Here is a 25,604-nt window from a genome sequence, read left to right as displayed (position 1 = left end):
AGGCACTCCTGGAACCTTGGCCAGGACTTGCCTGAACTTGTCCATTTCAGCAAACTTTGAGACAGTAATGTAAAAAGCATGGCTTCTTACAATGTGTGACAGGAGCCGTGAGGATGCGCCCCAAAGGCCGGGCTGTTCCGCGGCCCCACAGCCGGGATCGCCGCTTCCACCGCGGCGCGGCGTTTCCATGGCAGCCGTGTTCCGGGGGGCGGTGCCGGTGTGTTCGCGGTGCGGTTCGGGTGCTGTAGTCGCGGTGTCGGTGTGGCCGGCCGGGCGCTGCGGGGCGCGGACTACGCTCTCCAGGGCGCCCCGGGGCAACGCCGCCGTGCGCAGGCGCCGGGCCGGGCTGGCGGTGTTGTTTTGCGGCGGCGTCACCGGCCGTTCCGCCGGCTGTATCACCGGCTGTATCACCGGCCGTTCCGCCGGCGTTCTGTCGGCTGCGGCGGGCCCCGCGCTCAGGTAGGCGGCGGGGCGGCCTCGGGGGCTGCGGGCTCCGGGTTCCGGCCCGTTTCGGTGCGCGGTCCGGCTCTGCGGCCGGTCCCGGCGCGGAGGGGCAGCTCGGAGGGGCGAAGCCGGCGGGCGCCGGGGCCGCCGCGGATGTTTCGGGGGTCGCTCGGGCGGGGGGGAACGGGAAGGGTGAGGGGGCGATCCGGGTGCGGGGTGGGGGGAAACCGTGCCACGAACGGGCCCCGCCGCGTCGGGCAGCGCTGCGTGCCAACTTCCTGATCTTTCATCATCCCCCGCCGCGACGGGACGGGGACGGGCGGCACCTGCTGCCTCGGCGGGACGGGCCGGGGGCACGAGGGGTGAGAACCGGCAGCGTCCGATGGAGCCGGGGCACGGCGGGACGTGACGAGAGACGGCTCCGCGTCGTTCCATAGGCGGCCCCTGGGATCCTGCAGCGCGGCGGGGACCCGGCGGGTTGTGCGGGGTGCCGGCTGTGTGCTGTGTGCTGTAGTGCTGTTGGGCTGTGTGCTGTTGTGCTGTTGTGCTGTTGGGCTGTTGGGCTGTTGTGCTGCAGGCACCTGTCCGGATCCCGTGAGTAAACAGGATGTGGTGCTCGGTGTGCGGGGCTGTGCCGGCAGGACAGGTGTCTGTCTGCCAGCCTGGAAGTGCCTCCGCCCCGCGTTGCATCAGGTCGCTGGGCAGCACCTCTGGCTGCAGGACGGGGATATGAAAGCAGGTGTCCGAGGTGTAGGCTTGGTCTGTTGAGTTCCTGCCCACCACTACATGATGTCTAATAGCTTTCCTGCAGGGAGACTCAGTACCTTGGGCTGGTGCAGACTTGAAGTGATCTCTGTTTTTCATTCAGGTTGTGCTCGGGTTGCCGTCAGTCCCTGGGATAAACTGAAGTACAGGATTGAGCTCAGATGGTGTTATGACTATGCATGTCTTATTAATCTTTCACAGAAATAAGCAGCTTAGCTGCTGGTTGCGGATCAGGAGCCTGTTTTGTTTTTGTTTTTTAATTAAAGCTATGCAGGCTGTTTTTATTTTAGAACTAAATAATACTGAAAAGCTTTACTTCTGTGCTTACAAGAATATAGGTGCCTGAGAGATGCCTTTCAGTGTATCAGAACTTAATCAACTAACATCAGAACCATGTTGTCTGTCATCGTCTTGATAAATATAACAGTTAAACTTATTGATCTCAGTTATTCTGTAATTCATCTTCTTTGCTTTTTGTTTTTCCTTTTTTTCTCTATTCAATTATTTTCCATACTAGGAGAATTCTCTTTTTGGAGGTTGCTCACCTGTGTGCAGTCAGCTGTCCACATTGGTGGGACATTCAGGCTGAGCACAAGATAAGGAACTCTTAACTCAAGGCTGCTTGTCAAGGCCAGCAAATAGTACAAAATAATGATTGTTTGGCTGCCTGTCCCTGTTTGGTTTTGAATATCTTTGGGTTTTTTTTTTGGTCTATGTAAAGGTTTGTATTATGTGACTTTATTGCTTTTCCTTTAGCACTAAGATGCGGTGTGATTGGATTTGCTGTATGGCAGAACCACAGCCTTCGTTTATTCTTTCATCCACAGGAGAAATCAGACTCACAAGTACGACCTGCCCTATATTTGCCCTGAAATACAGTGGGTAAGAAGCAAAGGGCTTTGTTTTCAGTGACAGTGAAGTCGGTGTTCTTATGATGGCTGTGTTTGCTGAACTGCAGAATGATGAAATGGGACTGTTTTTATATCAAAGAGAATTCCTATCAGATAACCTGAGATGAGCAGTGCTTGCAACGTAGGCAGCAGCGTTTCTGGGAGGTGGCATGTTTTGGTGCTGGCAGCCCTCAGAGCAGCGCTGTTCCCAAGTGCCTGCTCACATTCAGGGCAGGTTAGTGACAGCAGGCACATGTTGTCCTGTGGTGGGAGCTCTGCAGTGCAGCCTAAGGTCGAAGAACGCCGTTTGGTTTGGTTACAGTAGATAAGTAAGTAAAGGCTGATGTCCCCTTGCTGATAGTCCAGGAAAAGTGCTGCTGAAGGAGGGAAAAGATACAGCGGGCAACGGCAACTATATTTAGACTGGGGCTTCATAATGGAAATCGGATTTCTCAGTAGAATTGATAGCTGTGGTGACTGGTACTTCTTCCTTATGGCCTGGTTGTGATTGTCATCGTTGTCCTCCTTCTGGAGGAATCCCAGATAGATTCAGCCAAGTTGATGAGGAAAAAGCTTTATTTTAGAGAAAACACACAGCACCATAGTGTGGAACTGGGTAAACATGGACTGTGTTCTTTAGAAACTCGGATGGATTTGGAGGTTTTGCACTTTGCTGTGCATGTTTAGGGGTTCTAGTTCTGTTTGTATTTCTGCAGTAACGTGCTGGATCAAAGACAGCATTGGTGGTAAAATAGAGGGGAGTTCAAGAAGTGATTGTTTTCCTGCGTTCTCACCCAAAGTAGTGAGGTGTGAGAAATAAAGCTGATGCATCAAGTTCTCAAAGTTCTCCATCGGCAATATAAGTGAGATTTTATAGAAGCAGTATTGAAATGCAATTTCCTCTGCTACTTTACTGTAGCACATCCTATCATGTGATAGGCTTCCTGTGCTGCCTTTGGGATGCTTTTGTTTTTTTCCCCACAGTAGTACTGCTATGGCCAGTTTTACTGAGCAGTAAATTCTAGTTCCTCTGCCTGTAGCAGACAGAGGTGACATCACCTTTTGAAGTGTGCCTTTAAGCAAGGATGCTTCAAACAAACATGTTTTAAGTGTAACTATTGATATATTGGCTGGTGCTGTGTGTGTGTGGCTGTTTGCTCGCCTAGGAGACTTCGGCTGGCTGAGATGGGTATGAATCAGGAAAAGCCATATTTCAAGTATAGAAAAATAATAGGTAATATGTATATAGAATAATATATATATATATATTTGTCTAAATTTTATTCTTTCTTCTTTTTTTCTCTCAGTTCAAGAATAACAATATAGGACTTAATGTGTAGTATAGTGTGATGACATGAACTGGATTCTTTTTTTTATTTCCCCCTTCTGTTTATTTATTTATTCAGCAAGAGAACGGTGAAATTATTTACCTTGCATATTAAAATCATCTACTTTTACTTGCAGTGTGCTTTGAAAATGTCTGAAAATTACAGTGACAGCGATTCCTCCTGTGGCTGGACTGTCATCAATCACGAGGTACCTGATCTCTAATTAGCAAAGTTCCATCAGTTTGAGACTAATTATATGGAGCAAGTTATTGTTATTGTTTGGTAGTTTTTGTTTTGTGTGGACCTTTTATATCTGCAGAGGATGTGGAAGAGAGATTTAGAGATAGGAAAGTGCCTTCCGTAAGGCCATGCACAAAAGCATTCTAGGTGCTGTGTGAGGAAGGTGGGACTGTGGATTGTGCAGCAGCAGATGAGAAGAGCTGGCAGGCTGTGTGTGCAAGGCAGGAGTGGTTCTTGGTGTAAAATACTCGTCTTTTAAAACTTATTCAGTTAATGTGTGGAGCTCTATGAAGTGTTGTATGGCAGGCTGAGTTTCTGCCCATCTCTTGGTCTCTACTTTAGCTCCATTTATCAGGCACAGTCTCACTTGGAGCGAAATGCTGGATTTGCCTTGTGCTGTGGTCAGGTGTTGGGGCACAGCTGCTTGTGATATCACTGTTAGGTCTGGGCAGTGCTGGATTAACACGAATGTTTGTGTTTCCTCCCTCGTGATGTTTGGCTAACTGTCTAAAGGACAATGACTTTCTTAAAAAGTAAACAAGTTCATAGCAGGATAAAGCTTTAGACAAAAAGAAGTGAAGGAATTAAAAGTCAGTTGAGGTGGGACTCGTTGTTGCTAAGGTGTCTGAGTCTGATCTTGATTTCTCCTTTTGCATTGTGTAGATTAAGTCAGTGCAGTCAGTGGAGTTTAGAGATCAGTAATTCTGATCCTAACGGAGGCATTTGTATTTGATCAAATGATTTGTTGTCTTGACTCCACTGGCTGCATGGACTGCAGAGACGTCTTCACCAGCTGCCTCAGGTGCCTTTGAGTTTGAAAAGTGGAATGTTTTATCCTTTCCTGGAGCAGTGAGGAAGGCAGGGCAAGAATTTCATTCAGAAATTCTTAGCAATTCTATACGTCTGTCTGCATCTCCACTATACATCCCTCCTTTAGTCCTGAAAATTTTACCTTCTCTGATCTTGGTTGATCAATGTGTTTAAAATTTTTACAGTTTTTATTAGTTAACCTTGTCCTGTAAACCAAGTTATTCAGCCAGAATCCCCAGTTTAAATGAGTTGCCTCAACACAGAGCAGCACAGAATGGCCGGCTGTATCTTCTCATTGTCTGCACAAAAGCAGTTTCAAGAGACGTACTTGAGATAGTACATTTTCAGGAGGAAAATAGGAAGTAATGGGGAAAGATCATGAATATTGATTGAATGCTTCCTCATATTTGAAGATTATAATGAAAATCAAGGTAATTTGAAAGGCAAATCATTACAACCTTGTGTCGTTGCTGAAGTTTTGATGGCTTAGTTCTGTTTCAGAAGCAGTAGTAACAAACAGGTGTAGTTTATGGCTTTTGGATTTTAGGACGTGGTTTTGTTTTTGTTGTTTGCTGCAGTACTCTCAACTATTTGAGAGATGGCTTAAACTTCTTTTCCTTGTTCTGGGGGGTGGATGTCAGTTTGGGAATCCTATCACCAAAGGAAAGACTGAAAACTCATTTGCTCCAGTCTGCAAGACCAAGTGGAATACAGAAGCGCATAGACTGTGGAGCTTCACAGAGCTGTAATGAAGATGAAAGGGTTTATAAGCTGGGCCACAGCAGCTGGGTTACTCAGCTGTGAGTTGTGTGCGTTGTTTTCATACTTGGGATGGTTATTTTGCTGAAAATGAATTACATGGTCTAAGTAAATTATTGTAGTACAAGGTTATAGCAAGGCGGGAATTAGCCTAGACAAAGCAGAACAGATTTTTATTTATCCATTTAAAAATAAGCAACCACAGACAACTGGAACCTGGAACAAAGAATTTTGTATTTTCTTTCCCGAGATTTCCTTCAGATTTTAGTAAATTACTTCAAATTGAGTGACGTGTTTCTGCAAAACAATCGAGGTTTAAATTATGATGCTTCTGTAGGCAAGGGAAACAGTCTAGGCTGTTGGGCAAACTACTCAGTTAACTTGTGAAGCTTCTTAAAGAGGAAGATAACGTGGGAGTATGATTGTAGACTGTGTGAGGACACTTGTTGAGTATCAGATCTACCCAAAGTACAGTCTCTTCATAAAAACAAAAGCATACATGTTTGCTTAAGCTCTGAAATAAGGCATGTAGGGAAACTGATCTGGAAGTGTTGCTACTACTGTAATTTCACACCTGCTGTTGCAAAAATAACTAGCTCTGTTTACAAAAACAGCTCAAGTTATTTATGGATCAGGATGACTTAGTGTTTTTTAGTTGGGTTTTTCATGCTCATAGTTTTCTAATAAGTTTGTGTCCCACCTGTTCCTTTAAACAAAATTTGTGAAGTTTGAGTATTGTGAGTTGTCAGACATATTACTGGACTACAGAGCCATGCAGACTCCTCTGAGCACTGCTTATCTTCAGCTCCTGCTCTGCTCGCAGGTTGCTGGTGACTGGCAGCTGACAAACAACTCAGGCTCCTTTCTGGATTTAAGACAGCAATCCAATTTACAGATGCTTGTTTTCGTGGTGTGGGGATGTATTAGTAGAGCAGCCATTCAGGTTTGCTAAAAATAGTCGAGATGGAGTGGAGTTGTATGTGTGTTTTTTTTTCCCCTGCAGCGCTTGTATTAGTTCATGCTGGTACTCCGGAAGGCCCATTCTTGGGGTGTCTGTTTGCATACAGCACATGGATGTGTGCCAAAATTAGATTCAACTTAATTGGCAGCGTTCTCTGTTTTTCTGAATTCTATTTAGTAAATGAATCTAATAAAGCTGGTAGAAAATAATTACCAATGTAAAATACTTAGTGTAATTGATGTCTGGGTTACACGTTTTTCTTTTCTTAAGAATTGTCATATTTGGCCCTTTTAGAATTACAGTCATTCTGAGTATTACACTGACATTTGTTTCCTTTCCTAATAGTCTACTTTTACCGGGGTATTTTTGTCAGTTACTTTCATTTAAACTCTTTAACTCCAGGGTTCCGACATAGAGACAGTGAATTCAGAAAATGGAAGCTCAAATGATAGCCACGAGTTTGTTACTGAAGAGTATGTTTCTCTGCAGGAAGTAGAGCAACCAATTGAATTGCAAGGTAAGATACTGAAAGCAGAAATCATAAAAAATGCAAGTATCTGTGGGAGTGCTGGCACAAGATTAGACTTTATATACTCTATATAGACTGAACAAATGTTCAGTAATCAGCTGTATGAATTGAGTGTAATCAGTAATTGCTTTGTTAATATTTCAGATATTATGGAGTAGTATACACTTGTTGAATTGTAAATTTATAGTAGTACTGTTGATTCGTAGCTGAGAATTTGCTCTATCAACTAGTGTCATTATGCTCTTTGCATCTGTTATAGTTTATTAATTGATTTAATAATCAATTAATGTTAATATTGTTAGGTGATCACACACAGACTTAATGTAATCTAATATAGCACATGGGAATGAGGAGAATTGGTTGAGCTCCTGGTTTTACTCCTACATTTTGTTCTCCTATTTTCTTTCTGTAGCACAGAATAGCACTGATGGAGAGATACCAGTGGTAGATGATGCTCTCCCTGCTTTCGAGGATACTCAGACAGTTCCAGAGGTAATTTATGTGTTATTTTATTTTGTGAGCTCTACCTCATAATACAAAAATGTGTTTTGAAAGTATACTTTTTTTGTTGTTGTCTTTTTTTAAGTGCATTAGGAACTCTTGCTATTTTTTCAAATTAATCTACGTTCTATGTATTTTAATAATTTTTACATTGTCTTTTCCTTAGGAAAGTAAAGAAAAAGTCCACGATGATAGTTCCTGTATTGGAACAATTAGTGATGATTCTGATATTGTTACACTTGAAGCTCCAAAAGGAGAAGAAACTCCAAGTCAAGAGGAAGCTCCAGCGGATGGTGAAGAAGCTCCCAGTTCAGAGGATTTTAACATGGGCTCCTCCTCTAGCAGTCAGTATGCATTTTCCCAACCAGAAACTGGTAAGAGCAATGAGTTATTGAGCAGTTCTGCAAAAATCTTAGCTTAGGAAATGTTCTTTGTATGGAGAAGGGAAATATAAGTTTTGATGAGTGCGTATCTAAATATTTGCCATCTCTGAGACTACTTGTCCTAAGATTTTTGTCCATTCTATTCAGTGAAGTATTGGCTATATTAAATAGGAAGTAATTTTCTAACATTCTGTTGTTTTGCTCCTGGAATAATTATAGGTTCTCTTTTGGCCATTGACATAGTTTTCTTTTTCCTTTTTTTTTTTTTTTTTTTTTGCTTTTGAGGAGCTGGCAATAGATTGATGGCTATTGGAATAGAATGACTTTTGGGGTCACAACAAGGACTCATAGTAGCTGAACTACGAATATCTTTTGCTTACCTTCTACTCATATTAAAAACACGTGTGTATATGTGTATATATTAGGGTATTCCAAGTATTTAACAACACTGCAGCTCACAATGTGCAGGAGGAAGGATATGATTATTTGGCCAATTTAGAAATAAAATCAAACCTTAAGCAGAAAGCTCACTGTTACGTTACTGTTCTCTTTTCCTTCTCCTTTATAATTCTGTTGGGCTGCTTACTTGTATTTTTTGCTTTGTATTTATTCTTTGTAACTGCTTTGTGTTACTGATTTTTTTTTTTTTAAATATTTTAAATTAAGTTTATTTCAAGAGAATGATTTTACTTTATTACCATCATATCTCAAGCAGTATTAAACATGTTCACATGTTCATGTATTTTGTAGTGGCCATTGATTGTGGAAATCCACACCTTATCCTCTAATTGTGACAAGTGATGATGAGTAACAAAACTCACCTTTAGGTCTTCTAGATGATGTTGCTTTTGATTTAAGGTTTAGCTTGGTTTTATTTTCTCCTTTAGGATTGAGTTCTAAAAATGTTTTTGTTTTTTTTTCTTTCCTGATTTTGTACACAAAAGTCAGTTGGCTGGAGGAGCTGAGGAAGATTCCTGATTATGTAAGGGGATGGGGCAATGAGGTGAAAGAGCATGTGTCTCGCAGTCTTCCTTTCCAAGGTGGTGTGATTAAATTTGATCAGCTTGTGTAAAGCTGATTGCTTATGGCTTGCATGGAGTGTTCTTCAAATTATCACTACCAATCTGACTTGATCTTATAGTAGTGATATTCCAAACAGATGCTGAAAGCCAGTCTTTGCTGAAGTTTGGTTAAGCTGTCATTCTGTTTTGTTTCATTTTCTCTTGAAAAAAAATGACAAATTATGTGTAAACTTGGAATGGAAATGGTGAACTTTGTGATACGTTTGAGGAATGATACTTGTTGGATTCAAAATCTGTGTGACTGACAAGAAAAATTCCTTCCTTCTGTTGATTTCAACACGGTTTTTGGCACTCTGTGCTTAATTGACCAAACATTACAGAAGATGTCAGGAGTCCTTTAGCATTTGTTTTAAATATAACTGCTAAACCTTTGGCATTTGGATTTCCTACTTTCCACCAGTAGAAGCACTTGCTGTCCACTTGTTGTTTTCTGGTTTGTTTTTTTTTTCTTTTTTTTTGGAAAAGGAAGAGCTTCAGATTTTCTGAATGGAGATACTAAAATATCCTTATGAAGATGAGCTGCTCTGCTTGCATTTACAAACCATTCCCATGGAGATTAAGGCTGTCCTAACTGTGCAAACAGCTTCACAAATGAAGCAAACTAATCAGCAGAAGTGCTGATATGCTGAATTAAGTTACTTCTAGGAAAGGTCACATCTGTATGGAAATGTCAAAGAAAATCACCTTAACCCTCACTGGGATACTGTTTGATTTATCACATAGATCTGACCCTCTAAAATAGTAGCAGTAGCAAGAATTTTGGACTGCTACTGTGAACATTGTTTGTTTCCTCTATACTTTTCTATCCTGTTAATTTTAGAGTACAGCTTTATACAGAGTTCTTAGAGCAGCTGTAAGGCAGTATTATCAGCAACTTGCCAGTTGACAGCTCAACACCTCCCACTCTCCAATAAGCAACAATAACACCTGTCTTACTGAGTGTCTGGATAATCCTTTAGGATGTCTGACCTCTGCGTTCTCGTAAAACAAACTAAACCAATTCCCAGTCCCTACAACAACCACCAGCCTCTTTCCTGACCGGTTTCTGAGTGGTTTTCTTTGTTGTCCAGGATTGGGGAAGTGAGCATCTGCTAGAAAAGTTATTGTAAAGTTATTGTCTTTTCTGACAAGTTCTATACATTAAGAATCGGCATGTTAAACTATCGCAACTTCTACTTGGTCTGTTTGGTTTGACTAATCAACTAAAAGGTGTTTTCTAGTTAGAGGATGAATTCTCTTTCATTATCTAACACGTTGCTTGTCTGTGGAGTCAGAAATCAGACGTGTATTCCACGCACTAATTGGTTGTCTTTTGTGAAATAGCTGCCATCGCTTCTGTGAGGTTGGATTATTTTTTTAGTGACAAATCTTTATTGGTATTGCTTTTTATAGATCACTGCTGGCATCGCTTGGTGTTCTTGTCACTCCAGTGATGTATGCATGGCTTTGCTTGACAAAATGGTTTTCAGTTGTGAAATGTTCCAGGACAGTAACTCTGCATTTATATATCTAAATCTGATGATGTGTATTAAGGGGGAATGAACAGCTGTATTTCTAGAAGGGGTCTTAGCATTGTGTAACTACAGGCAACAAATTGAGCAATGTCCCAGCAGGAGCACTTTGTCATGTGCTGGAGGCTTCACTGATCGCACTGAATCTATTCCAGGCATATGAGCTAGGTACATGAGCACAGAACCACTTGTTCATCCTGCCACTGCTTCCCCTTTATATTTGCCTTACACTTGAAGCATACACTTTCAGTCAAGAGAGATTAAATAATCATTGCTTATATACTGACCTCTATCAATTTATTTACAGTACATGCAGTAAGTGTTTGTACCATGAACAGCTACAAGCAATTACAGCTCTGTTGTTGCTATTCCAGTTAGAGTACATGGCTTTTTGGCCATGCACATACAAATGGTATCATAAATATCACTATACAAAAAAACCCTCTGGAAGATAACTTTCAAGGTTATAATTGGTTCTTATTTCAAACCTTGGTCAGTCCTTTATTCTAAAGCATTGGTCAGGCAGAAAGTGTTCTGGATCCATGATGTCAAGCAGGGACAAACACAAGAGCACCCATGTGGTTCTTTTCCTGCATGGGATTGGTTGAAAATGGTGGGTTGATTTTTTTGTTTTTCTGAAAGGTGGATAAAGAGTTAGCAGGTAGCATGTGGGAGATAGTAAAAGTAATCAAAAAAAGAGATTGAAATGAATTTGCAACGTGGAACTATATTTGGGTATCATGATACCTGCACTAATTGAACTTCAATGGAATTTTGTCTGCAGCTGTAGGTAGATCACAGAGAGAATATAATAGAACAATGCCTGTGGCTTTATTTTAGCAGCGGTAACTCTTTTACTATTCAATAGTTGAGTCTCAGTATCTGCAAGAGAAGGAAATCTGAGTCCTTATCCCTTTTACTTTACCAGGACTTGCAGAGGGAATATATGTAGGTATTTTAAGAGGTAGCATCATCTGAAAGATATCCTTTTTAGTGCGTGAATTAGAAGGTATGGGGAAGTGTCAGGCAGTTTTTGTAGATGCTGTCTTGAGTCTCTATCTTGTCATTTTAAAAAATGAATTTTAAACTTTGGATATCAAGAATTCCTTACATAATATGCAGCATATATTATCACATTGAGAATTTTTACTTACTTTTATTAACATCTTCTGAGATAGACGCCCAATACTTTTTGCAAAAGTACGATGGATTTTTGTACTTAAATTATTTTCAAAGCAACAATTACTGTGTTTTAAAGTCTGTTCTGTGTTGTTTTTCAGTTTTTCCATCTCAGGCTAGCAATGATGAGTCAAGTAGCGATGAAACCAGCACTCAGTCCAGCCCTACAGTACGAAGACGCCGTGCAAAGAGGAGGCTGATCTCTTGCTCTGAGTCTGAGAGTGTGTCACCTGTTGATCCAGAGCCTGAACCTCCCCAAGAGCAACAACACAAGCGACAGTTCAGTAGTGGCCTTAATAGATGCATCATTCTGGCTTTGGTGATTGCAATCAGCATGGGCTTTGGACACTTCTATGGTGAGTGTTTGGGAAACAAAGTACATAGAACCAACAGCTTACATATGAGACAAATACCGTTACATTTTGACTCTGCTAAAAATCTGAACCTAAAACTAAGAAGCAATGTAAGTGTGTTAAATATAACTACATTTAAAGTTTAAAATAAATGGTTTGCTCTTCCAGATAGATCTTTCTTGTTTTTCTCAGAACACAGTTTGAGAGCTTTGTTTTTCACATCTTTTCTTTCAAAATGCATCTGTGGTAATGGCTGTCATTCCCACCAGTTTTGGAGAATTGCTTAAGACTTTTGTCTCATTTGTACTCATCTGGTAAATGTAAAAGCAAGGCATGTTTTTACAGGAGCACAGGAGCCATATTTTTCTCTCTGATGGAGAAAAGCGAGTTGTTGCCTTTCCAGAGTGGCCGTTCCAGAGTGGGTCAGGGAATCCCGGATAGTGGCAGTTTTTCTGTGTTTAGTACATCACCTGAAGTTGAACGTTATGTGGAGCGATGCATTTAACAAAACTCTTACTGATCTAAATCCTGATCATGTAAGACATATGTTGAGCAATAAAACAACAACAACAACAAGGATGATTATTTCTTAAGTTATTTTTCATGAGTAGGGTTGTATGAAAAGTGCAGTATTAAGAAGAGTCTTGATTCAGTTTGAGACTGAAAATGACTTTAAGTGGGTTTGATTTTGACAAATTGTTAGTCTAAGTTTTGACATTTACATTGAAAGACCTACGAATTTTCACTTGACACAGGTTTTCTTGTTTTTTGTTTTTTTTCTGTTCTTAGGTAAACCTGAAGGTAAGAGCCACAAGTGATATGTTGTGGGTCCTGTGCTTGTACTCAGATTTACTTATTACATTGTGTGCATGTATGCTTACATACTCATACATACGTATGTGTACTGTTATAAAAATGATGATCAAATCTTAGGGATTACTAGTGTGTGCAGTATTATAGAATTGACTAATCTAGTCATGTAAGTCTTCTTGCTGCAACTATTAAACCAGTAGTAGCTGGTGGAAATACTGACTGGTATGTATTAGCATACTAGAAGCAGAGAATAACAGAGTGGCTAAATGATCTCTGGTATTGCTTTGCTGTGATGACTTGGTTTCACTTCCCTTCATTATTTTACTGCATTTAAATTGGAGTCAATGATAAATACCACCCCTTAAAAGAATTGGAAAGTGTATGAATGAGACGTATATTTAGCAAAAATCCTAAGGGTTATATACATACTAAAGAATTCAGTTTGACTTGCTCGCTTACCAAACCTTTACTACTAAATGATTTTTGTTTTTTTTCCCGTGTAATCTTCTTCAAATTCCTTCCTCTTTTCTCATCAATCAGACAGTCTATCTGAAAAAAATGCTTGGGGTCTGTTTGCAAAAATGCTTATTATTACAAGAAACAGAGTCTATATGCAGAAATTTGATTTTAGCTGTGAGAATACCTTTTCAGCTTTAAACAAGGTTTTTAATTCTTACTGCTAAGTACGGTGCAGAAATCAAGGATGCTTCTGAATTTGCAGAGAAAATGAAGATGATGTTTAGGTTCATATGTTCCTCTACCTGCTGTGAGAGAGGCTATTAAAAAACCAAATATCTCTGTAGGTACAATACAGATCCAGAAACGTCAGCAGCTGGTAGCAAAGACACGTGAATTGAAAGATGACCTTTACCAGTGCCAACAAGAACAAGGAGATAAAGTGGGGGTAGGTGTGAGTTTGGCTGGCAGTCATAGAATTGTCATTCTGTTGATGTGTGTGTATTTTACAAGAAGTGTGTAAAGTGAATTTATCATAGAAGTGCATTACATATGTGTTGTTACTGTTAAGCGTTAAAGCATATTGGTTTTTATTTATTCAGTCTTAATAGTAGCATGGGAGTTATCTGGCCGTATACATGGTCTCTTTTGTCCCCTTCTCTATGACACAGTGCTAGGCTGTGGTTAATAAAGACAGCTGAAGTAGAACTGTGCTGGTAAAAACCTACTGTAGGTCTGACGTTGCTGATAGCAGTATTTACACATGGTACAAGATGTTTAGTTCCCAAGTTTGTCATGGGTAGCAAGAGACTGAAAGTTATTCTCTTGAGTTAGGATATAGTTACACGTGTTCTTTCAGCAACAAAGTTGATTTGAGATGACTTTAAGAATTGGTGCCCCTGTTGCTTAATACACTTACTAATGATTGCAAATAGTAATGGATTTGTTTTTGTAACCTGTGATCCCAGATTGCTGAACATAAACATCATGCACATGTTCTAAGATCTTTTTAAGATGAATCAATTCAAGTTGCCAGTTTACTTCCCTTCAGCTATTTAAATCAGTGAAAGCAAGAGGCGATGACCTCTGGTTGGAAGTGGGAGCTTCTCACATGGTCTTTGTTGCCAAGAGAGTGTTTGTATTTCTATCCTCGAGATAAATAAGCTAGCTCTATTTTTTGCATCGTGTTGCAACATGTCATTTCATCCAAAATGACAAGCAAACTGTTGAATCTACCTTGGTCTTTTATTTTGCTAGCTAAAATTATAACAATTCTGATTGTTATTTTTGTCTTGTTTTCTCCCTGTTTGCTCTAGTCACTCAAGGGAGATCTTGCCACATGTTTGACCTCTACTGAAGTGGAGAAGAAATCCTTTGAATCACAGAAAAAAAGTCTCACTGCAGAAAATCAGCACTTAAGAGAATCTCTAGAGAAGGAAGAAAAAGCTTTGGTCTCACTTCAAGAAGAACTAAGGAAGCTAAGACAACAAATAAGAAACTTAGAAGACAAAGGTACTAGTACTGAGTCTATTGTCATGGAAAATCAGAAACTAAGGGAACATTTGGAGGAGGAAAAGCAAAGAAACCATAATTTTCGTAGGCAAAAGGAAACGCTCTTTGCAGAAGCACAGATGTTAAGGAGAGAACTGGACAAAGAACGTCATATTACAGAAGCTCTGAAAAAAGAACTAGAACAGCTGAGTTCTCGTCAAACACCTGACAGTGTTAATGATGATGACACATTAAGAGAAAACCAAGAAATAGAAACTCTGCGAGGAAGACTGGTAGAACTAGAAAAAAAGCTAAACTTTGAGCAGCAGCGCTCTGACTTATGGGAGAAGTTGTATGTTGAAGCAAAAGATCAAAATGAAAAACAAGAAATGAATGAAAAGGGACAAAAGAGAGGTGCTAAAGGGCAAAGTAAACCTAAAAGGAAATCCAAAGAATCGTTTTTTGGCTCAGTTAAAGAAACTTTTGATGTTATGAAAAATTCTGCAAAAGAGTTTGTCAGGCACCATAAAGAAAAGATCAAACAGGCTAAAGAAGCAGTGAAAGAAAAGCTGAAAAAATTCTCCGATTCTGTCAAGTCCACGTTCAGACATTTCAAAGATACCACAAGAACCATCCTGGATGAGAAGGAGAAGAAGCCAAATGAAAGAAAATATGAGGCAAACAAGAAAGCTCGAACTTTTTACCGAGACCATAACTCTTATGAGAATCTGAAGCAGACGCAATACAGGAGGCCTAACGTGCAAAAAGATTTCAGAGATGGAAGAAAACATCAGTTTACAGCATTTGAAAAAGATACAGATTCACAGAAATGTCTCAATGATCCTCTGTGTAGTAGAAAAAATCAGTTTGACCTAAAAGGCTGTTCTGGTATTTTTGAATGTGCTAATCAAGAATTTGTTAGTCTGTTTAACAGAGTTTCAGATCCTATCGGAGTGGATGAATTTAATCGGCTAATGAGGAAGTATTTGCAACAAGTTGTACATAACTTCCGTCATTGGAGAGAACTGGAAAATTTCATCAATAAGTTTTTTCACAATGGGTTTTTTATACATGACCAGATGCTGTTCACTGATTTTGTGAATGATGTCAAGGATTACCTGGAAGATATGAAGGAATACCAAAATAAGAATGAGAAGGTTTTTGATGATTTGGACAAGTACATCTACAGATACTACTTTCAGTATGATAATTCACCCCAGTATGGACCCAGGTTTGTTTCCATGTTTCCTGAACTGTTAACAAAATGAAGTAGTTTTTTAAAGACAACTAGTATCCTTGTTCTAACAGATGGTACTCTATACACAGATGTCTGTGTTTATAGCCATACATAGGTAATTATATAAGAGACTCAGTAGAAATGGATTGTGCTTCTTGTACCTCCCAAGCTAACATTCTGTTCTGCTGGAAAAAATAAATATTGAAGGTCCTACATGTCACAGTTCTACAGCATGCAGTACAGTCTAGTTTTTCCACTGAGCCTTTTAGAAAGCTGCAAGCAGGATTACTTTAGACTGAACAACTTTGATAGCTTTTTATTCCCTCAGACAGGCAGTCTCACAAAAAAAGTATTAACTGTGGCTTTCCAAATGTCCTTGCCTAAAGGAGAAGGATTTTGGATATATTTGAGCAGCCTCAAAGCCCTGTTCTGGCAGGTATCTTCCCTGCTGCCTTTTCAGGAGTGTACCTACCCACATAGGTTAGTACAGGACTGAGTTAGTCTTTACCACAGAGTGGGACTGCTTAAATGGCAGACTCATGATCTGAACTGTACTAAAATGTTATGGACTTGCTGACTTGCTGTCCTTGGCTTGTGGTGTTTCCTACGTTGCTTTCCTGTTTCTGATGATATTACCAGGGCTTCTGCAGAGCAGTTGTGTGCTGGCTGGCCCAAAGAAGCTAGATATAATGTGCTGTTCGTACTGCATAGACTTTGCTGAAGAAAGTTAAGCAAACAGCCTTAGTGTATTGTGTGAAATTTGCTCTTTCTGGAATACTTCTGTGTGTTTTGTAGCTTTTAATGCCGATGCTGTTACTGAATTAGTTACGTAATCTTTTGTGATAATACTTACTCTGAGCAAATAGGAAAAAACACTTGTATATCATTTTCTTGTGCATTATAGCTTAGTTGTCCTTATACACACAGTGGACTTTTTCTCTGTGCTGGAATTCAACACAATGTATATTGAATATTTTGGAGTGTGCTTCTTCAGTCAGGATTATCTTTTGGATTTGTATTATTTATTGTATCATGTTTATTGCAGCAGGAGGTCTGAAAACTAGTTTGGAATTGGTAGGTGCTACATGAGGGTGGTACCTTCTCCTATTGAAGGCTGAACCAGGAGGATGTTTAATCCTGCATTTACCAAGTTGCCTTGTCTGATGTGCAGTTTGACTTGTGTTCATTTATAGTTCAAGTATTTCTTAATAACTTATTATTAAACCTAATTTTAATTACTTAATTTTTGAGGACTTCAGTTTGCAGAAGAACAGAATTTCAAATCAATTTACAGAATTCTCTGTGGGTGAAAATAGCCTTAACTCAGCTTAGCCAAGCCTAGACTAGTGACAGAACAGCATGCAGTGTAATGGCACTCTGTGCATCAGACTGCAATAAGTGAGCAGTGGTGTTTTGTCAGTACTGCCCCTCTCTGTATATAAATGTTTTCATTGCATGCAGGAGAACCTGTGAAGTGGCTCTGTCTAAGCACTAGTCTATAAAGTTTTCATTATTTTTATAGAGCAGAATGTAACAGAATAACTGAAAAACAGATGGGGACCTCCATTCAAGCGTCACAGTAGGGATACTCAAACAGGTGCTCATGTAGTTTTATTCTGCAAAGAACTTTGGGAAACCAGCTGCAGAGTATTTTTACTTTTGGAAAGATTTTCTTCAATATATGCCATCTTACAGATGGCTTTCAAAACAATTCTAACAAAAACCCTGCCCATTTGCTTGCAAGAGGAAGGACTACTTGACACTAATTCTGTTTGGGTTTATTTTTTCCAGCCAACCTCAGCATGTTAAGAGCTGTTCTTGACAATGTAATTGTATTTCAGAATGCTTTTAGAGAAATGCTTTCCTAAGAGTCGTAACAACTTTCTGTTTACTCCTTGCAGTCGACCTAAAAGGGCTTCTTTTACACAAACTGAAAATGCCAGACATGAAAAACAAGCTCAGAAGTACCACCACCGTAATAAAAGACAAGGTAAATGGCATAAACATGGTCGCACTAATGGAAGACACATGGCAAATCTTGAAATAGAATTGGGGCAATTACCCTTTGATCCAAAATACTAAGTAATTTATGGTTTAAACAACAAAAAGACTTAATATTTCACGTGTTCTCTGGAAACTAATTGTTTTTCAACAAAGCATTGAGATACAAGTTTCTCTAATTTGATTTTTACAAATTCTTGTTCAAAGGCAGGAGTCAATTTGCATATTTGGTATTGTTGCTTTAACTGTTCTTTGGAAGCAACAATACTTTGGCTACCAGTGATATTGTTACAGAAACTAGGCATGCAATGACTTGCGTATGAAAAATATGCTTAATTGCATTCCATTAGTATAGTTCAAGCTTGAGTCATGCATAATGTACCAATAATTAACTTCAGTGTTTGATATACTAACTTCATCTCATCCTTAAAAAAAGAAAAAAAAAAAAGAAGTCTACATTATGGTAATGTATTTGTTAGTGTTTTGTAATCTTATACTTGCTTCTTGTTTTGGGGGGGAGGGGAGGGCTATGAGCCTGTTGAATTGTCAAGAATTTGCTGTGCTGCATTCTAATCAGCTTGCTGATTTAAGCATTTGAAATATTTTGCATATCTGCATATTGTGGAAGAAAAATAAAGAGACAGTGTGGGTAAAAGTCTTTATTTATAAAAAGAAATAAACGTAGCATAGCTGTACAGTTCTATAAATTGGTCCATTCTTGTCTAATTTCTTACTGTTAAAGTAATCACGTGGTAGCTTTGGCCTTGATATTCCCTAGTGTTGTACAGTAGATCAGCACCCCCTCACCCCTGGTCACGCCACACTGAAGTTACCTTCAGGAAGAGGTTTGTGTGTTTTGACACAGCTGATACTTGCATAATGAGACTTTCCCGTTTGACTTACCCAGTTCAGTCTCACTACTCCCTCCTTTCTGCAGTAAAATATCTTCTGTATTTCTATGCGAAACTGAGCTCATTAGTTTGTAAGTCTAGAAACTGGTCTTCAGATACAATTCATGTCAGGTTTTTTTCTTGTAGATGTAGATATGGCTTCCAACTCTTCCTTGAGGTACATGAGTATGAAAGACAGTGGCTGTTTTCTTATAGCCCTTTAAAGCTAGAAATGTTGATATTTCCTGTAAATGAACATATATTAGTTTCCATAGACAAAAGTGTTTGGAGAGCATCAGAACAGTGTTCTAGAGTCTTTTGGAAACTGCTAATTCAGCTATCCCTGGGAACTTCTGTCCTTTATTTAGGAAAGGCTGCTAGAGAGAGCCACCCAGTTTGATTCTGTATGCAGTGTGTCTTCACCAGACATTGCCATTTGAGTATATGGACTTCATGAAAGAATTGAAGGGAAGAGGTGCTCTGACACAGAGGCATGTTCGTTTGTAAGTCTGTATGACTCTGGGAACAGTACATTTGTTTTCATAGGGCTTGAGGAAAAGGGCGTAAAACTTTGACATGCAAAAAGCACACAAAGCACGTGTGAATGTTAAGTATGCATCACTGCAATGGTATCCATACTATATTATGGACTAGGGGGGTTCAATTCAGTTCTAAGTGTTTTTAAAAAGTTAAGAGTTCTTAAATATTCTGTAGCTCAATTTCTCCTGTAACTTGACCTCAAAACTTGTTTGTTTCATCTTACATTTACCGTACCTGTTCTAGCACACTGAAGAAAATCAAATGACTGGGTAATAGCGTATCATTGTAAAACTCCTTATTAAGCCAGCCAAGTGGATTAGAGTAAAACAGGTCTGCTTCATCAACATAGCTTTCATTTCCAGTTAGGTCTGGGGGACACTGAAGGAATCTCATTTTTAGAGGACAGTGAACATGGCTAGAACAAAAAACAAATCATACTTCAGGATAGACTGATAAAGACCTGAGATTTGAAATGATTCATCACCTAGATAGCTCAGTAAAAACAAAACAAATACAGGAAAATATCATATTCATTTACTCCAATGTCGTATTGCTTCACTTATGTGCTTTTATATAAAGCAGAAATAGAGAATGTGGATTCAGCTTTAAGCTCCTGTGAGTGCTTTTCGCAGTTCACAGAAAGCAGATTTATCTCAACACAAATACAATCTGCATGACATCGTTTTCTCAAATAAAAAGTACTTCCTTTCCCTCCCAACCCCATCAGGTTTGTGGTTTTTATCTGTTTGCTTACTGGGATCTATTGCAAGCTTTTTGGAATAGTGAATTCACTCATTGTGTGTTATTAATTAACTTTCCTTACCTTCCAGCAACAGAAGTAAAGGTAAAATTAAAATAATACGTTCTGATTACAGCAGTGCATTTTAGTTTTCCTATACAAGTTACTATAATTGAGATGTATTAATTATTCTTGTAAGCCTACAGACTCCTGTATAGCTTCATACAAAACTGTCTTACAAAAACTGAGTAAAACCAGGCTCCTGAGTGTCATTCTGTGTTCTAAACATTTAGCTTATTTTCCCTGTTCATTGTGTGTTAGCTTTATGAAATACAAACATCCCCTGTACATTAATCCACCTCAATCAGATTTTTGGCTTTTTTTTTTTTCTTTCTTACAATTTCTGCTGAAATGTCTAGATTTTAATATAATACACTGATAGCTATTTCATTACCTGTAAAATGGAGTAGAGTGGCATGGCATCATGATGAAGACAGAAGCTTGTGACTGGTGAGAGCCGGTACAAAGTTGCTGTATGTGATTCATAACATCAAGAGAGCCTCTCTGGTGTATCAGGCCTGTATACAGGGCTGGGATTAGATTTGATAAAAGCAAGAAGCTTGCTGCAGACTTCTTCCATGCTTGTAGGTGTTTCAGAGAATATCCTAGAGAAACATGTAATTAAGTTTTAGATAAACAAATACTTAAAAGTTTCACTTGGTACCTTTGGAAACTATTAGTCATTTGCAAACAGTACCTTGCTTTGAGGTATTTTAATGTACTTCAGTCTTTACTGTTTGAATGGAAATTCACAGATTAGACTTTGCCCTTACTGTTGGATTTAGCAGTGTAAATGTTAAGCCTATACCTGTTCTTCAGAGTCCAGAAGAAAAATTTCAAGCCCAGTGTTTTATCTCTCTGGAGCTCAGTTTTAATTTCTTGTGAGGAAATGAGTTCATTCAGTAATTTGGATGAATGGTGTGTGGTGATTTACTGATGTGTATGTGTTTGGGTAGAGCCAGAATAAACAATAATGGCTGCTCTGGTATGACTGTGGCATTCTTTTAACTCCAGCATGCTGAAAGCTACAATGTTCCCTTCAGATGTTTGATACAATTTTTACTGTTACTTGTTCCTGAGCTACCATCCTGGTAAATGCTTATTTCTTCATCTCCCATCCCTTTCACTCCTGTAAGAATCTAGTAATAGGAGGAAAGGATATTTCTTGTGATAGGAGATGGGTGATAGAAATTGTTTATGCAGCCCCACTCTATGACCACCTCCATGGAACCAAAATAAAAACAGGCCTGCTTCAGAAATCACTAGTGTAGAACAAGTCATTTAAGTCAGTCTTCAGTTGGTCCATGTTCTAACATAGTGCAGATCTTTGTCTCAGATGAAAATGGAGTCCAGTAATTAATCTGTGATTTAAACAGGAGTGGAAGTGGTCTATTATTTTAGTTTAAAGCCATCTTCCTCTGTGTTCTAGAAACTTTACTCTTTCCTTAGTAACTTCCCAGCAGATAAGATTTAACTACAGTACTACTATTTGTAGGAAATACTTTTGTCCATGCTAAAGATCCTTATGTATTTCAGTCTCTTACTATCATCCTTTCTTTCTATCTGTAAGGAAAAGTTAGACTCATTTTAAGAATCCTACATTCACTACTAACTGTCTGTCTGTTGGCAAAAGTTATTTGCAGGGGAAGGTTGCAAGACATTTAAAACCAAATGCTTACCACAAAAAAACATGCAAAATGGCAGTACTGGATAGATGAACCTGAATTCTTTATGGCTCAGTGTGCTGTAATAAAACAGATACGGTACTATAGAAAGTCGAATGCATCAATTCTGTTGACAAAATGATGTTTAGAGCATGGAGGACTAGAAGAAGAGTATTTAAACATATGAAAAAGCATCTGGCCTGTTAGCAATTTAGAGTAAAAAATGCAGACCGTCACTTTTTAAGAACATTAATGAGAACAATGACATTAAAGTTATTTGATCACTTTAAACCAGGCACTAATAAAAGTGTCTGGCTATTGTGTTGTAGAAGTTAGACTGTCTAAGAATACTAGATAGGATAGCTTAGTGAGTACTTCACCTATTAGTTTTCTATATTAAAAACAAAGCAAGAAATAGAGTGGATGGTGAGCTAAGATTTACATATGCATTTGTATCTAACAAATAACATTCACTTCTGCTAATACACCTTGAGACCATTTCCCACCTCAGCATTTGATTTTGTGTTTGCTTTTTTGGGGGGCAGGGAGAAGGGATGGGGGGTAGGGGGGAAAGACTTGAAATTACTGCAAAACTTTGTCTTGAGAACCAACCAGGTTCTTGGAAGACTGGAGGAGTCGAGAAGGGCTAAAAGCCAACAGGGCTACATTCAGTTTGGAGCTGGACTGAGGGAATACTTATGGCCTTGCTCCTGGTCTGCTGTATTCTGCTACTACTACAGTCTGATGACGGTTTACTATTAGGTATGCTCTAGTTTGCATATATTTTCCTGTCTCTTTTGCTTAATCTACAGTCATCAAATGACTTGTAAATGAAGTAAGTTTTGTAAGTTGAAGAACCTCTCATCTTATTGGGGATGTATTAGAGAAACAAATGATGCAGCATATCATTAACAGATAGATGTCTTGTGAGCTCAGTTTTCTGACTAGTTCTGTTGCTGCTTAAACACCCTTGAGGTGATGCAGAAGTTATTGGTTGTTTTCCATTGAATTTCTTGCCAAATAATTTTAGTATTTCAGAATCAAATTGCTTTTAAATATACATGTACGTTAATGATGCAAGTAGTAATATCACATACAATTATAGAAAACATTGCTTAATTGACGCTTTCTACATGTATTAGAATAATCATAGGTTTTCTGTCATTTAACCTGAATACCATCCTTTTTCATTCTGGAGAGGACAAATTTTGATGAAAAGAACACAAATGGTGAAAGACAGTAATTGCATTTAGAAGAAATTACCTGTATACTAACACTGTCCAAATCACTGCCCCTAGAAAGATGCGATACCGTTTTGGTGCAATCACACAGCCATGAATAAAGAAAGGCAGGTGGGTACCCAAGATAACTGGCAGTCCTTGAGTGAAGTACCAGTGCCAGGGATGAGAACCATAAAACGTTCCCAAATTCTGTAGTACATTGAATTTCAAGAAGTTCAGCTGAACCAGCACCCACTGGGATGGTTAAGGGAAGGAAAAAAAAAGGGGTAAGTAAAAACAAATGTCAGCATCTAAACAGTAACTAGCCATAAGTGACAGTTTCCCTTGTGCCTATGTCTTTTCTACTGAGACTTATCACGAGATTCCTAGCCTGTAAGTTCTATAGTATACTGATAACTATTGATTTACTGAGAGCTGAAGTAAGTTCGTCATTTAAAATAACTAAAGTCAGCATTCAAGGATTTGTGACTTCAAGTTTACAGAAGATAGACGGGACACTCACAGAGAGAGAAGTCCAGTACATCTTTAAAATAACTAAACAAAGAAAAAGTCTTAGTCTTTAGAGCAGCTTACCTCACCAAAAAACACACGGTCAATTATTAAAGAGGTTCCCAGTGTGACCAATCTGCAAAAAAGAAAGATCAATTGCACTGCTATTGCTTGCATTGCTTATGCATCAGGTTCTACTCTTATCCAAATTGCTGTCAAAACTCCCTGAGTAGTTACTCCTAAACTTTTAGGATTATCCCTACTTGTGGCCATTTAAGAGTGGCCAGTTGCCATCGCCCAATATCCTTGGCACAATCCCAGGTTAACCTGGAATGCTGCTGGCATCTTTTCCTGATAACATCTCTAACTTTCTGCAGCATACAAACTCACTTCAAAGAAGCACTTTTGCAAAAGGACTTTTTTTTTTTGCACTGGTCTTGAACACAGTCAGCTTTTTTGAGCTTTCTGTCTCTGCTACAGTATATAGTAGTAACATCAATCTTAAAATGCAGCTGTGAACAGAGTATAAATTGAGAAGGCGCATACCCAATTGGAATGCAGTTGTACAGGACGAGGTCTGCTTTTTTCTGTTCTTGCAAAAAATGGCTCAAGACCAAAGGTATCCATGGGATAACAGCAGTGGGACGGACGACAATTGCAAGTGCTATCAAACTTAAATATTTCCATCTAGAATGAAGGAACAGAAAAACAAAGGAAGCTTACCAAAACGTTTCATCGGTTATTTTGCAGACAGTGAAACTTAGCAATAGAAATATTGTTCTGTCTTTGACAAAGAGTTCTGCATAAAGGTAAAAATGAGCATTTGAACTCGTTTCTGTTCTACTCTGAAGCCAAAGGATATCAGTACTGTTTATAGAAAGTTTCTTACCTGCTCCCCATCTTGGACCCTTTTATCGGATAGTAGTAAAGAGCAAAAATGGTGAGAAGAGTTTCCATGGTGTTTGTTAGAGTTCTGGTACAGGTATACCACGTGAACCAGGAGCACAGCTGGCAGAAGTACTGAATAGAGGGTGCACGGGGACAGATATTAAAACAAGTTCGGTAGCTTTAAATAAAGGTGATAACTCTTTGAGGCATGACTTAGTGTCATTTGGCCATGCTTACACTGCAGCCACATCAATTAATCTGTATAGTTTTTTTTTTAAACAGATGAAACTTACCACGTATTTTGCTGTTTCTGCATTTTCAAGGTGTTTCACTAGTAAATAAAGCTTCACATCAGCAAAAGCTGCCAGAACTGCTTGCACCAGTCTAGGGACCCATATCTACATAAGTAAAGACAGAACTTTATATTTGCAACGAGTGGAAAGAGAATCACTGCACTAGTGAATGGCTGCTCAGAAACGAGACTAATGTGTCATGCTCGTGCACTGTTAATTATCAGAACAGGGGTTTGTGTTGTGCTGTGTTGTGTTACAGGCAGTAACAAAAATACACTTGAACCGAACGCTGCCTATAGGTTAAGCATCAGCGGGAGAGGCGATACGTACCAGCAGCTGGACGTCATCCTTGCCCAGCAGCTGCAGAGCTTTGTAGATGCAGGCAAAGAGCAGCGGGTACGGGTATCCCCGCAGGCCGTGCGCCCACTCCCACGTCAGGTGCCCATAATTGCTGCAGTTAAGGCCGTTTCATTAAGGAGGAGCCGGGCCGCTCCCGCGGCATCGCGGTGCCGTTAGTAAAGGATATCCGAACATGGGAAAGGATATCCGAACATGGGAAAGGATATCCGAACACCACGCGGTGCGCCACCTCCAGCGCCTGCCAGTACTCGTCCGGGACGAAGCTGGTGCGCACCAGCGCGCAGTTCAGCGCCCGCAGGGACACGGCCAGCAACGGCAGAGCCGCGGTGCCGCCGGCAGCACCTGCAGGAGCGGAGCACGCGGTAACACGCCCTTATGAGGACATCCCATCCCATCCCACCCCGTTCCATCCCACCCCACCCCGTCCTACCCCGTCCTATCCCATCCCACCCCATCCCATTCCACCCCGTCCCACCCCATCCCATCCCACCCCACCCCACCCCCACCCCATTCCATCCCACCCCCATCCCATCCCATCCCCGTCCCTTACCGGTTCCCTGCTGCGCTGTGGCTCTGCCCGCAGTCGCGTACAGCACCGATCTCCGCTTTCGCAGCCGCCCCGTGTCCGTTCCCCGCGCTCCCATCATTCCCGCGGCCGGTTCCATGGCGGGGCGGTGCCGGGCGGTGGCGCAGTCTCAGTGCCGCTC

At 39.9% G+C, this 25,604-nt stretch overlaps 2 protein-coding genes across 14 annotated transcripts; one reads left to right on the top strand and one right to left on the bottom strand.

The window, feature by feature from the left end:
* Positions 1-343: 343 nt before the first annotated feature.
* Positions 344-20,568, top strand: CCPG1 (cell cycle progression 1). 9 transcript variants are annotated; one of them, XM_085514979.1, is made up of 12 exons: positions 344-459; positions 2,037-2,091; positions 3,564-3,635; positions 6,600-6,714; positions 7,139-7,218; positions 7,394-7,601; positions 8,555-8,650; positions 11,484-11,738; positions 12,525-12,536; positions 13,352-13,452; positions 14,321-15,726; positions 17,634-20,568. In XM_085514979.1, the coding sequence occupies exons 3-12, from the start codon at positions 3,576-3,578 to the stop codon at positions 17,812-17,814; spliced, it is 2,514 nt and encodes an 837-aa protein (XP_085371105.1). In that variant the 5' UTR covers positions 344-459; positions 2,037-2,091; positions 3,564-3,575; the 3' UTR covers positions 17,815-20,568. The 9 variants fall into 9 exon arrangements, with proteins under 9 accessions (XP_085371105.1, XP_015728378.2, XP_085371107.1 ...); XM_015872892.3 differs by lacking the exon at positions 2,037-2,091; XM_085514981.1 differs by lacking the exon at positions 8,555-8,650.
* PIGB (phosphatidylinositol glycan anchor biosynthesis class B) lies at positions 18,378-25,578 on the bottom strand. Of its 5 annotated transcripts, XM_015872901.3 has the most exons (12): positions 25,448-25,578; positions 25,104-25,239; positions 24,868-24,985; positions 24,538-24,642; positions 24,246-24,376; positions 23,903-24,043; positions 23,441-23,492; positions 22,890-23,101; positions 21,642-21,706; positions 20,357-20,567; positions 19,398-19,578; positions 18,378-18,868 (listed from the first exon to the last, which is right to left on the bottom strand). In XM_015872901.3, exons 1-12 carry the CDS (start codon positions 25,560-25,562, stop codon positions 18,752-18,754), a joined length of 1,584 nt encoding a protein of 527 aa, XP_015728387.2. In that variant the 5' UTR covers positions 25,563-25,578; the 3' UTR covers positions 18,378-18,751. The 5 variants fall into 5 exon arrangements, 2 of the variants coding, with proteins under 2 accessions (XP_015728387.2, XP_085371111.1); XR_014934174.1 differs by lacking the exon at positions 21,642-21,706; XR_014934175.1 differs by lacking the exon at positions 24,246-24,376.
* Positions 25,579-25,604: the final 26 nt, after the last annotated feature.

This window comes from Coturnix japonica, chromosome 14 (genome assembly GCF_054131305.1).
Source record: "Coturnix japonica strain WE chromosome 14, WE-NBRP24, whole genome shotgun sequence".
NCBI classification, from domain to species: Eukaryota; Metazoa; Chordata; class Aves; order Galliformes; family Phasianidae; genus Coturnix; species Coturnix japonica.
The sequence above is the reverse complement of the archived record's forward strand: the minus strand, read 5'-3'. Positions and strand labels throughout refer to the sequence as shown.

Excerpts from the sequence above, each read along its gene's own strand:
- CCPG1 (XM_015872892.3), top strand. The coding sequence starts at position 3,576 with ATGTCTGAAAATTACAGTGACAGCGATTCCTCCTGTGGCTGGACTGTC. Across the intron at positions 8,651-11,483 it reads TCGCAGTCTTCCTTTCCAAG|TTTTTCCATCTCAGGCTAGC; the intron begins GTGGTGTGATTA and ends GTTGTTTTTCAG. Across the intron at positions 15,727-17,633 it reads TCACCCCAGTATGGACCCAG|TCGACCTAAAAGGGCTTCTT; the intron begins GTTTGTTTCCAT and ends TACTCCTTGCAG.
- PIGB (XM_015872901.3), bottom strand. The coding sequence starts at position 25,562 with ATGGAACCGGCCGCGGGAATGATGGGAGCGCGGGGAACGGACACGGGG. Across the intron at positions 24,643-24,867 it reads AGGATGACGTCCAGCTGCTG|ATATGGGTCCCTAGACTGGT; the intron begins GTACGTATCGCC and ends TTACTTATGTAG. Across the intron at positions 20,568-21,641 it reads ATTTTGCATGTTTTTTTGTG|GATATTCTCTGAAACACCTA; the intron begins GTAAGCATTTGG and ends ATGTTTCTCTAG.